This window comes from Volvox carteri (assembly GCF_000143455.1).
Source record: "Volvox carteri f. nagariensis unplaced genomic scaffold VOLCAscaffold_70, whole genome shotgun sequence".
NCBI lineage: Eukaryota > Viridiplantae > Chlorophyta > Chlorophyceae > Chlamydomonadales > Volvocaceae > Volvox > Volvox carteri.
In genome coordinates, this window is record NW_003307613.1 from 436,756 (window position 1) to 449,472 (window position 12,717).

Consider the following 12,717-nt stretch of genomic DNA (forward strand, 5'->3'; position numbering starts at 1 on the left):
AATTGGGGGGTGGGTGAGGTGGAGGTAGCGACGGCGGGGCTGGCGACGGCGTCACAGCTGGCAGTGGCGGAGACAACGTCGGCGGTGGCGGCGGCGGGTCCCGGGCCGGCAGCGCCGTTGGCGGCGACGGCAAGCGCAGCGACGGTGGGACCCCAACCGGAGGCTCAGGGCGCGGTGGCGACGGCCGGGGCGGCGGCGACGGAGGCTTTTTCGGAGGGCGCGGTGACGGCGGTCTCGGCGGTTTCGGTGGTTTCGGAGGGGATGGCGGCGCGGGCGGAGGCAACGATGGTACGGGAGGGCAGGGTGGAACCTGGGGGGCCTTGGGCCAGGTTGGCCATTTCGGGAGGGTGCGCTGCGGCGGCGGCGGCGGTGACGCTAGCAGTGGGGGAGGCGGACTAAGGGAGAGGGTCGGCGGCGGCGGTGGCGGCGGCGGTAATCGAGTGTGGGCTGGTGGTGGCAGAGGCGCCTGAGACAGGATCTGGGAAGGTGACGGTGACGGCGGCTTCGGAGGCGGCGGCGGAGGCGATGGCGGAGGCGATGGCGGAGGCGATGGCGGAGGCGATGGCGGAGGCGATGGCGGAGGCGATGGCGGCGGTGATGGCGGAGATGCTCGGGGTTGCGGCGGCGGCGGCGGCACCGGTTGTGGCGGTGATGGTCGCGGCGGCGGAGGTTGTGAGACGGGAGGATTTGGGTGTGCACCCGCCGGGGGTGGAGGCGCAAGTAATGGCGGTCGAGATACCGGCGGTGGCGGTGGCTGCTGCGGCGGCGGTGATAGAGGGGCTGGCGATGGGGGTGAACGCGACGGCAGCGGAGGTGTTGGTGGCGGTGGTGACGGCGGCGGTGGTGATGGTGGTGGTGGTGATGGTGGTGGTGGTGATGGTGGCGGTGGTGATGGCGGTGGTGGTGATGGCGGTGGTGGTGATGGCGGCGGAGGCGATGGTGGTGGTGGTGACGGTGGCGGTGGTGATAGCAGCTGTGGCGATGGTGGTTGTGGTGGCGGCGACGGTGGCCGCGGCGACGGCGGTCGTGGCGACGGTGGCCGTGGCGACGGTGGCCGTGGCGGCGGCAGTCGCCTGATGGGTGGCGGAGGTGACTCCTCATCCGCGGGTGGCGGCAGTAGCGGGTAATCAAATGGCGGGAAAGTGAAAGGCGGGAAACTGAATGGCGGGAACTCCGTTGGCGGGAAGCTCGGGTAGTCCGCCGGCGGCGGGACGTCTGGCGGAGGGGGCGGCAGCTTTCGTCGTACCGACTGCGGTGGTGTACGTGTCAGCTTCGGCGGAATTATTGCTGCGACGTTCCCTGGCGGCGGCGGCGGCGGCGGCACCGGCAACGGGCTGCTGGGCGGCAGGCACAGCCAGTCCGTATTCTGTGACTCCTGGCAGTCAGCGCTGCCGTACAGGTACGCCAGGTCTCCGGCGCAATAGTCAAATGATGGAGTATCCTCGTACCGCACCGTCCCGGATAAGTACGACTGCGCCAGGGTAAGCACCTCCCCGACGGTACGGCAGGCGCACGCGGGTAACGCGACCCCCGCAAACACCTGCTGCTCAATCGGCCGTACACCATGGGCGCGTGTGTGTAGTACATTGAGCATAAGGCCTAGTACGTCCGCGACCCAGAAGGCTTTGGAACCGAAACTGGGCAGGTCGTCGGGACACGTGCCGCTGCTGCTGCCGCCGCCACCGGCCACGGTGATGTTGACGGTGGCGGTGAGTGGCAGCGGCAGTAGCCGATCCCCCGTCGCGGCAGCAGCGGTGGCGGAGAAGGGGTCCAGCTGATGCTGCAGGAAGCAGTGCAGCGCCGCCGGTGACGTGAAACGAAGACCGGGGGCTGGGGGCGAGCCGCCAAATCGCAAGACGCCAGTTCCGCCCGTGAATATCGCCCAGTTCTGAACAAGTATAGAAAGACCTGGAGGAAGAGACCAGTTGTCGGCGGTGAGGAGCGCGGGGTCACAGGTCGCCGGCGGGAAGCAGCTCACAGGACAGTACGGCTTGGGCGGAGGCGGCGCCCTGCGCAGTTTGGTTGTGGGACCGGGATATCGGTGAGCTTATGGATTTTGATGGATTCTGTGTCTCTGGCACGCGACGTGCGAGCATAAGGGCGCGCGTGCGTGAAATGTAGTGTGGGTGGGTCCCATCTGTAGCTGTCCATGACATCTGAAAAAGTAACCGACAAAGTGCTGCAGTCCGTATGAGGTATACGAATGAAAAGAAAGAGCTATGATAGCTGTGTAAATCGGATTTCTTAACTTTGTCAACAGCATAATTCAAGGAGTGCGAAAGCTGGGATTGCGCAAGTCATTGATTGCGTCCCTACGCAAAACGCTCAGAGATAGGTCGAAGTCGTACGATATAATATAGAAAATATATAAAGTTGCATGATGTGTGTAGCCCTAGTGCCCTCCTTACTTCTTGGTTGCCGCTTGCACCGTCGGTAGCCCAGCGAAATCATAAACTGCAGGTCGTCAGCAAAATGAAATTATTTTTTTCATCTCCTACATTAATAACGGTCTTTTGCCGCACAGTGAATTGCATGCCCTACCCAGGCTTACGAAGAGCCCGTGGGTCTGCAAGCCACTGGACAGCTGGACAGCCTTTTATCCTACCTGTCAGTGTTAGAACGGTGATTATCAGGTAAGAAGTGCATTTCCTGATGCTGCACGCTGTAACTGCTGTTGTCATGGCACCCGCTCCTCCGTCATAGAGCGACAGGTAGTCAAGTCAACATGGTTTTAAACAAGCTTAACACGACGTGGATCCAGCTGAAATCTGTAGAAGCTTTATACTTCTTCAGCTCTTTCGCGACCTATCGACCTGTACCGTGAAAGTTCATCCAAGGACAGTCATGTGGGGTGATGCTTTGGTCTGGGGAGAAACAGATACTATTAGCAACCTCGCAGTCGACCTTACAAATATGACATGATATTCGCACATTCTATTCGGAAGCAACAGCACTCTTGCCATATTGATTTGAGCCGTACATCGCCCCGCCCACCAAGATTTACAGGGCCGACAGCTAATCCCAGAGCACGACTTGATTCAGATACATCATGTCAGAGCTGACCATAATTCAATATCTAATATAAAGGTGCTTAGTAAGTATAGCAGGGCCGTAGATGGCTCAAATCCTCAATCCTCGCTTTAGCACGGTCCGCGGCAAACGGGTTACTTCATCGTTAACGATCCAGGATAAGCAGGCTAAATCATTAAGGCAGAAATGGATATACCTTTACGGCTGAAAGAATTACACAGGATGCACGGGTTGCAGAATCGTGACCCAGGCTTCATCTATGTACCTGTCAGATTACCTTCCTTAGTTGCAGGAAAGGACGCGAATGTCTCATCATTATTGAAAATACTTGTTGTAATAGTTACCCTTTGGCGCTAACATCTTGTGATCTTCTTAAGCTGCTTTGTTTGGCCTTGGACCCCTGCTGCCAAAACGCTACTTATGACATCATGGATAGGGCAACCAGCAATACTGCTTCTTCTGACTCAACTGCTCATGACAGGTATGATTGTGGGGCCTCGAAAGGTTGTCCTTATGTACAGTCTAGCTTTGCATTGTTGGAACGCTTGGCATTGATAATACATATATCCCTGTTATGGAAAAGACGATCAAGATTAATTGGGATTAAAATGAGCGTGCAATAAACTCCTTCCTAGGTTCAGCAATTGCATCCTTGGCAGTCCCATGCTGTCCATTACACCTCGTCGTGTGCAACATGTGATTTTTGCGACACACAGGTAGCCTAAATGTGGCAGGCTACGTGTATACGGGGCCAGGCAACCAGCAAGGCGGCAGGTACGCGACAGCCAAGTTCACCTGGTCGGGAAAATGATGGGTATTCACAAATCAAAAGATGTGTCAAAAAACTTAAAGAGCTTGTCTTCATTTGTCAAAATTGCCGAGGTTGAGTAAGCACGAAGCGAGAAGTCCTATTCCCTTGTCGAAGCGGCGAAGGGGAAAAATGCGCTCCCGGAGCTGCAGAACTTCCTAGATTGCAATCTGTACACCTACGGAACTTTTCACCGAACGCCGAACGCGCCATTTTGACTAGCGGGGGGGTTGTGGCACGTGAAGGAGAGAAGCGTTCGTTGCTTAGGCTTCCGTATGCCGCTTGGCCCGGGGGGGGTTGTGACTTCGCCGCCACCACCGGATGCTGTTCAAGCAAGGGACCGACCAAAGGTGTTTAAAGGAGGCAGCGGCATCACGGCTTTGGCTGCCGCGGCTACATTAAATGGCCGAATTGGCACGACATGTCATGCATCAGGCGCCCTCTGCCTCGGGGGAGTCCTAGCATTGCCAAGAAGCGCCGGGTAGCGTGTGTGTTTCAGACGGAGTGTAAGCCCCTGGCTCTGTGATGGCCAGGGACGTTATGCGTCCCTAAGGGATCGGGTCGCTCGCAGCTGCTGCCTGAGCTCCTTTCCGGTAAAATATCCGCCCAGCCGCTATTCCCCCTTTCCCCCTTTTGCCATTTGGTGCCACTTTCCGCTGGTGTATGGTGTAGCAGCAGTAGCAGCAGCAATAGCACTAGCAGCAGCAGCAGTAGTAGCAGCACTACCAACTTCAGTCGCACGCCGAGCAATAGCAGTGGCAGTAGCAGGGCCGCCGCCCCGGCAGCAGCTACCAGCAGTATCGCCGGGGAGTTTACGACCTTTCCCAGGCCTTGGCTTGAGAACGGCAACAGCCCGCCGCCGTACGACACTTGTGCGGCAGTTGATTGGTGCTATCTTGTAGACGACCGCACCCGCTGCCCCTTTGAGACTTACGGTCCGGAGGAGTTCGCGGGGTTGGTGGCAAGCAGCGCCGCGCCCAGTTACATCAGGAATTTGTGGCGCATCTTCACGGCCGCCAGCGGCGGACAGTTTGTGGTGGGGCGGCGTGACGATGCGGCGACGCGGATCCTCTTCAATGATGCGGACTCTCTGATTTGCTTCCTGCGACTCCAAAACGATAGCGCGCCACTGACAGGAGCAGCGACGCTGCCGCTGTCGGCGCGCGCCGCCGCCAACGGCGGCGGTGGCGGCGGCGGCGGCGGCGGCCCCCTTGTGGTGTCAGCAACACTGGACCCCGTGATGAACGTCTGTGTCTTTGCTGACGCCGACGCCGCCACCCGCGGCGACTACAACTTCGGATCCTGGATGGCCGCCGCCCTGACGCTACGGCTCAACGCTGAGCTGTCGGCGGCGCGAAAGGCGCTGGGCTCGCAGGAGATGTACGGCGACTTGCAGGCGACACTGGTAACGCGCACAGGGCCACTGACCGACCTGCCGTGCGGGTGCCGTACAGTGGCGGAATATTTGAATGCAGCGGATGCGGTGGTTTCGGGGCCTAGCGACCTTCCATCCCCCGGGGAGGGGTTCCTGGCGGAACACTGCCTGCAGCGGGTCTCTTTGGCTGTCGCAGCGGAGTACCACGCCGGCGTGTGCGGCCAACGCGGCAGCCGTACGGCGTCTTTCCTCTGCAAACCTGCTGCTCCGAAGTATGACGATGATATCTCCAGCCCGCCGACAACGGCGGCGCTGCCGCCGCCGCCGCCAGCTGTACCGCCGCCGCCGCTGGCCACCTGCCATCAGGCCTGCTACCCTGATCAAGCCGCCGCCACCGGCTGCATCTTTAAATTCTACACAGCAGCCCAGTGGGGCAGCCTTAGCGCGTCTTCACCCGCTTCGGCGGTGCTCGACAACTCCTGGCCTTGGTTGACCCGCAATGGGCCCTTCTACTTAGGCGCCGGCGGTGAAGACAGGACAGGGCCTTCGTTCGAGTTCGCGGACCGCCGCGCGCTGCAGTGCTTCATCCGTACACAACTGACAGCGACGCCGCCGGACGCCGCGTACGGCCTGCCGCTAGGACACTCCATACCCGTAGCGTCGCCGGGCACCTGGTCATCATCGATAGCGGGCGCCTTGCCATCGTCAGCGGCGACGGGTTCGGGGATGACAGCCGGCTGCACGTTCGCGTTCAATGTCTCATCTTACGGCCCGTGGGTCGCTCACATTCTAGCTCTGAAGCTGAACGTGCTACTGCAGCCGGTGCTGTCGCCGGGGTCGTCGACAGCCGCAGCGCCGAAGCTCGGCGATTTTGTGTTTTCGCAGTACGGCGGTACGGCATGTGCCTGCCTGAGCGTGAACGAGGTACTACGGCGGGCTGAGGCCGCCATCACAGGATGGAGGTTGCCAGGGATGCCGAAGCTGGGGCTTAATGGCCCGATCTGGTTGTACGGCGATTGTGCGAAGGCCGCCGCATCTCAGTACGCCAACGGGGCGTGCAATTGGGAGGGTGAGAAGCCGCTCTGTCGACCGAATGCCCCACCACCGGCACCTCTGCAGCCGCCGCGCCCACCACAGCCGCCATCCATCCCGCCGTCGCCACCACCTCCACCCCCGCCGCCGCCGCCACCGCCGCCATTCCTGCCATCCCCGCCGCAGCTACCGCCACAGCTACCGCCGCCGTACCAATCAAGACCCACGCTGCCCGCCGTATACGGGTCCCCATCGCCGGGCTGCGCCGCCGCATGCTTCCCGCCCTCAGATCCCTGTCCTGTACGACAGCTGTACGACACAGCCAGCATGGCTGACGTCACACCGACCAGCGAGGCGGCGGCAGTGCTGTCCGCATTTTGGCTGTACATCCTAGAGGAGTTATTCCCTGCGGATCTGGTGTTCGTACTCGGATCGCCGACTGGCTCCGGAACCGAGCGTCATATAGAGTTTCCCTCGGCGACTTCCCTGCAGTGTTTCGTCCGGATGCAACTGAACCGCAGTGACGTCCTACTGCCGTACGGCGGACCGGCCGAGCCGTCGCCTGCGGTCCCGATAGTCAGGCCGCTTCGGACGGTGCTTCCATTCGACGCGGAAGTCGACGCTAGCGTCGGCCGCTGCGTGCTGGCCGCAACGTGGATGCAGGAACTGTACTACGGGCCGTACATGGCTGACGTACTTGCGCTAAAAGTCAACGTGGCGCTGTCGCGTGTGCGCGCCGGCGGCGGCGGCGGAAGCGGAAGCGAAAGCGGTAGCAACTATGGCCGTAAGCCGGCGGGGAGATTTAAGCTGAATGTTGCGCGTTTCGGTAACGGCTGGCAACCCGGCGACGGCGGTGTGGATACGGCCCCATGCTGGTGCCGTACGGTTTCGGAGGTTCTGGCCTGGGCAGACAATTTTGTGGGAGGCGAGCCCAACTCAACACTAATGGATGCGCTCACGGCCGGCGCCTGTGCTGCCGCGCTTATGAAAGTGTACGGCACCCGTACATGTAGTACGACTCCGGGGCCTGGGCTGCTGTGCGCCGACGACTGGGAGCTGGCGGCGCCACTTTACCCTTTTGACAGTCCGCCACCTCCACCGCCGCCGCCACCGCCGCCGCCGCCGCCGCCACCTCCACCGCCGCGACATGCAACTATGATGTATCCGCCGCCTCCGCCATATGCGGCTGTGGGGGCGCCGCTGTACCCACCGCTCTACCACCCGCCACCACTGCCGTACCCGCCACATCCTTGCCCCACACGACAACTGCCGCTATATTTCCTTCCGACACAGGACCCTTCATTGTACCCACCATCATGCCACTCCTCGCCCCCGAGCTACGCCCCTCAGGCGGCGTCGCCGCCGCCATCGAACCCTCATATCGGCCATCCCAACGTTCCAACGCATCAGTCGCTGCCTCCGTCGGCGCTTCCCGTTACGCTGTCCCGGCCTGTCGTACGGCTCGTCCCGTCGTATTCTCCCTTCCCAGCGGCCCAACCTCCGTCACATCCCCAATCGCCCGGAAGCCGACCGCCGCCGACTTACCCACCATCGAAATCAAGATAACAGGGCGGGCAAGCTAAAGAGCCGCTGTCGCTGCATCGAGCAGCGATCACTCACCCACGTCACAGGCAACAGAGCCGCCGGCCGCTGAGCTGTCGAAGTTAACGCCTTGAGACATGGTCAGCAGTGCGCCGTACACGACAGCGGCAGCGGCAGCGGCAGCGGCCTCAAGCTATGTGGAAACGGGTGCATAGCACATGCTGAGCTGCACAGCCGTGGCGCGCCTGCAGGCCGCTCTGGCCGCTGCCGTATGCTGCTGAGGTATATCTGCGAAGCTGCGCATGCGGCGCTTCTTCCGCGGGCCGTTCTCCTAGGCGGTACGGCAGTGTGCACGTGGGCTCGCCTCGATCCGGATTCATTGGATCTTGCCTACCGCCCAGCCCGGACCGCAATGTGGCGCATTGGAACAATCGCGCGTGTCGAAGAATCGGGCTGACGTGGTACAGCTCGCGCGTGCACGCGAGCGTGTGTGTGTGTATGTGTGTATGTGTGCGTCATCGCAGGGTTGTGGGGCGGAGGGAGACGTTGCACCGATGTGGCAGTGCCGACGGGCTGACAGGGCTGAGGATCAGCTTGACGTGTGTGTTTTGGGGTTGGGGCTCGGAAAGGTGCCAGAGGCTGTACCTGCCTGGGGGGAGAGCGCCGTGCATGGGGCTAGGGGGCCATCGTGATCTGAAGCAAGGGGGGAGCAAGGATTCTGGTAACTGCTAAAAGTCTGTGCCGTACTGGTAGACAGGTGTGTCGGTCACCGCATTAGATGCAACACAATCTGTTTCCCTGCGAGGAAGCCGGCGACTATTTCTCTCGTTTATTTGTGTTTTGCATTCTTTTCGCGTCTTGTCTGTCGGTGGATTGTCATTATTACTTATCGTTTCTTCTTGCCGGAAAGCGCCATATACGCAAGGAAGTCTGCGTCTGCGCATTCGCTGTTATACCTTTTTTTTCTGGAAGCAAGTGTGTGTCTACGTGCATTCGTGCAAGGTTCAAGGTTATGCGCGGAATTTTGTATTAATTATAATAAAACATGGCATTTTGAGCACGTTGCAACAAATTTGCGTAGTAACAGCAGCTGCGTCTGGAGTAGTAGAAGCAGTTATAGCAGCAGCTGTAGCAGGAGCGGTTGTACGAGCGGTAGCAGGAGCGGTAGCAGCAGATGTGGCAGTACTAAATAATAGAAATAAGTGCAGGAAGGTGCGAGAAATCCGTGCGGTAGCAGCAGCAACAACAGTTGTAGCAGCAGGAGCAGCGCTTAGTCAGGTTTTAGCAGGTTTTAGCAGGTTTTAGCTTGGCTGTAGGCGGCAGCAAGGTGCTGACGGTAAGCCTGAGGCAAAATACGTAGTAAGATCCTGGTGGCAATAAACTAGCAAAAATCACGTTTGCAGTTAGCTCCTGAAGAGAGGAATTGTACGGACGACGGCGCGGCGGTATCTCAGTAGCTAGCTCGCACGTTTTCAGGGTTTGTGGTTACGAATGGGAAAACGAAAAGGCAGTTGTTTGTTAATTCAGTTATGAGTAGGCACTTGTTGCGCTTATCAGCGGCGGACGTGGCGGAATTCCAGACATATAGATGGGCGTTTTGCCGGCCGGGATGCCGGTTTGCATGTATGTCATGTATAGTTTGTGGTGACGTGCTAAAATGTGTGCGTGCATGCTAGCTAAAGCACAAGTGCTGCTGCTGCCGCTGCGGCTACTGCTGCGGCGGCGGTTATCGCTCATGTTTCGTTGCGATTGAGGTTAGTTCATACCGCTGTGGGTTGTTTAGGAGATGGCGGCGGCCTGAGGAAAGGTCGGTCGAATTGCGGGCGGAAGAAGAGGGGATCAAGATACATGCACCCTTTTTACCATGGAAAAACGGGCCACTGGCTATAGTTGTAGTTTTGCGTTCTGTCCTTCCCCCCGTGTTTAACCCTTCATTTGGTTTTTTCCCGCGCCATACGGCTACCGGGGGTTGAAGATGGGTAACCCATGGGTTACTGACCCAATCAGTGCCTTAGGCCATAGCCCTCCCGCGAGCGGTCACCTTAGTTTTGTTGTGCTTGTACGGCATGGCCCTGGCTTTTGTGAAGGATGTTTTAATATTTCGAAGCCCACGACGCATTTGTCCAGAATGTGATAAGATTGATGCAGCATAGTTTGAAAGATGTACGCCCTCAGGAATATATTCAATGCTATCATTGCGGGAAGCCCTTTGGCAAACGGCCGCGCGTTACAATGACGACTGCATTACTAAGCCTAGGCGCTCGTCCACCGTACACAGCCAAAGTAGCTGGGCGCACACCACCAACGAGGGCGGCATGTAGAGTATGTTCCACTGTTCCCCTTCCTGTGCCGCCCGCTTCACCGCCGGCGACAAAGGGCCACGTACGGCGTAAAGAAGTTCGCAACTGTTGCAACTGTATCAATCCCGCTCGCTTTCCTTGGACACTTTCCCTGATCTATGTTGGCTGTCTATGTAGTTACAGGGTGGTTAACTTCGCCAGCGGCCCCCTTTCCCGGGGCAGTCCCTGCTCTCCCCTGCTAGAGGGGCACCCTAATCCGTCACCCCATCCGACTTCAGAATGTATTCGTTGGGTTCGGCAACTCACCACCAGCATCCAACCAAATCTAGCGGATCAACGGCGCATCAACTTAGTTCCTGGTTAGCTCGCAAGTTGATTTTGTTGATTTCGTTTTTTCCTAACATTTTCTCTGTCTTTCTCTCTCTCTCTCGCTCCCTCTCTCTCTCACACACACACACAATATTTCGCTGTCTTGCTTAGGAACGTCACCACCACTGGTTGCATTTGTACTGTACTACTATTCTCGAATGCCGTACTGTTAGAAGTGAATCGGGATGGGTCGATGCGCCGCGTGTGGGATGGATAATGTATGATACATCATAAACACGCAAGTACAAGATAGACACCAGTGCTGATGGCAGCACTCCTCCGGCTCCATTCGGGCGCCAACAAGCCAAGAGTGATAGAGCCTCCCCGCTGCTATTGCTGGTGGTGCTGGTACTGCTGCTACTGCTGCTGCCGCTGCGGTACGATGAAATATGACGTGGTCGTGTGCTTTACCGGCGGTTATCAATCGCTCGCGAATTGTGTGCGGTAGATGCTGCAATACATCGTCATGGAATTACCGGTTCTACCGGGGTTACGTAGTTGAGAAGTGAGGGTACATTCATGCACACAGCTATTTTAGTATTAGTGCTGGTATGGTAATTGTAGTGATCATGTGCTACCTTAAGCTAATTCCTAGGAACCTGCTACTGCTGCTGCTACTGCTGTGGTGCGCGCACGCACAGGAATACGGTTTTCTTTAATGTTTGCAGCGGCGGCACTCGACTGTCCTGTTGTTACTATTTCCGCTTACTATTGGCCGCCATTGGTATGCTACATTACTACACATTGCTTAAACTGGGAAAATAAACTGTTGACTAAATTGACAGCTGACTGGTCCATGAGAAGGTTTAGGGCAACAACAATGGAAGCTCAACAACAACACAACACCACAGCAATCCCCCTTAAGCCTCCAGCAGCCGCATCTTTTTATTACCGTACAAGGACTCTCTTAACAAGTACACGGCGGACCAACGGTCAACTAACTTTCCAACGTCCACGTCCAAACTAACTTACCGCCCTTGCCGCCGTCTTTCAGCAGCAGCCAAACCCCAGAGGGCCAACGGCAACGGTCAACCATAACACCTATCGTACTACGTCCCCAAGATCAACCCTACACACGACAAGTAATACAGGAGGTGACAGCCCAATTTATTAACGGCGACATCCCAGTCAATCAACAGCAAGTCTGTGGCCTTCCCTAGCTTTTCAGCCTTCCGCGTATGGTATATACTGACTTCCCTCCTCAGCCCCCCTTTCTTTGCATGTGTTGGCGCCCGTGGGAATCCCGGGCTCCCAGATACAGAACAGACGTTTTCACAAAACGTAACCGCGATGATGCAGGACACTGTCTTCATTTGCCTCGCCATACCTAACCGCCGTAACCACCCTAACCACCCTCCTTCGTTACCCCACAGACGAACGCTAAAAACTGGCAGCGACAGGTACGCCGTGGCGGTCTCGCCAGCCAACACACCCCTAACTCAGCACTCAGCACAACACAACAACACAACAATACAACAATACAACGCAAATGAACCTTAAAACTCACTTATGTTCCTGTCTCCCATAACACCAACCTTGCAATACCAGCCGCGTGCATCCCTTCCTTCAAAACCCCCTTGTACGACCCCCTTGTACGACCCCTGGTGACCGGCACGCGGCTGGAGTATGAGGCAGCCGGCTTTTCTGCTGCAGTAGCAGCAGCAGCAGCAGCAGCAGTAGCAGTTGCTCCTGCCGCTCACTCCCCTCCATGCAGTGAGGGCAGTGCGGGCAGTGCGACCAGGGGCAGTCCGCTCTGGGGGTCCTCGGCCGTTCGCAATCCCGAGAGGTGCGGCAGCGGGTGCTGCAGCGCATGCGACCGAAGGTGCTCTTGCTGCGGTGTCCGGGTATGCGGCCCTTGAGTCGGCTGTGGCTCGTGACCGGGCCCTCCAGGTGCGATACCTGCCCCGTGGGTCCCAAGAGCGGAGGGGACGACGCTGCCAGCAGCGGCGGCGGCGGCGGCGGCATTATTGGCGACAGCATGGTCCGCCGCAGGTTCCGCCGCCACCCCCGCCGCTGGTGGCGGCAGGTCGCCTCCGGGTGCTCCCGGGGTGCTGTCCTCACCAGGGCGGGGGCCCCAGGCTGGTGATGTGACGTCTGTTGGGGCCGCGTGTGCATGTTTGTTCGTGTGCATGTGCGTGCGCGTGTGCGTGTGTGTATGTGTGCATGTGCGTGTGTGTGTGTGTGTTTGGAAGGGAAGGGAGGGGCGGGGGGGAGGGGACCAGGGGAAGTGTTATCGCCAGGGGGGGGGGGAGGGAGGGTTT

At 58.5% G+C, this 12,717-nt stretch overlaps 3 protein-coding genes across 3 annotated transcripts in view; 1 reads left to right on the top strand and 2 right to left on the bottom strand.

Moving 5' to 3' along the window:
• The window catches only part of VOLCADRAFT_98305 (uncharacterized protein), a gene marked incomplete at both ends in the record, with an annotated part of 4,597 nt that extends 2,146 nt beyond the window's left edge, over window positions 1-2,451 (bottom strand). Inside the window, 4 exons of the mRNA XM_002957206.1 lie at window positions 700-757; window positions 1,247-1,908; window positions 1,979-2,074; window positions 2,409-2,451. Of these exons, the coding sequence (XP_002957252.1) occupies window positions 700-757; window positions 1,247-1,908; window positions 1,979-2,074; window positions 2,409-2,451 (859 nt within the window). The remainder of the gene's footprint in view (window positions 1-699; window positions 758-1,246; window positions 1,909-1,978; window positions 2,075-2,408) is intronic.
• Window positions 2,452-3,450: 999 nt separating this feature from the next.
• On the top strand, window positions 3,451-7,828 carry VOLCADRAFT_98306 (uncharacterized protein; the record flags this gene model as incomplete). Its single annotated transcript, XM_002957165.1, has 6 exons — window positions 3,451-3,511; window positions 3,747-3,804; window positions 4,274-4,344; window positions 4,720-6,282; window positions 6,535-7,329; window positions 7,596-7,828. The coding sequence occupies 6 exons, from the start codon at window positions 3,451-3,453 to the stop codon at window positions 7,826-7,828; spliced, it is 2,781 nt and encodes a 926-aa protein (XP_002957211.1).
• A 2,151-nt stretch (window positions 7,829-9,979) lies between these two features.
• Window positions 9,980-12,717, bottom strand: part of VOLCADRAFT_98307 (uncharacterized protein) — a gene marked incomplete at both ends in the record, with an annotated part of 7,054 nt that continues 4,316 nt past the window's right edge. Inside the window, 2 exons of the mRNA XM_002957207.1 lie at window positions 9,980-10,074; window positions 12,157-12,507. Coding sequence (XP_002957253.1) covers window positions 9,980-10,074; window positions 12,157-12,507 — 446 coding nt within the window. The remainder of the gene's footprint in view (window positions 10,075-12,156; window positions 12,508-12,717) is intronic.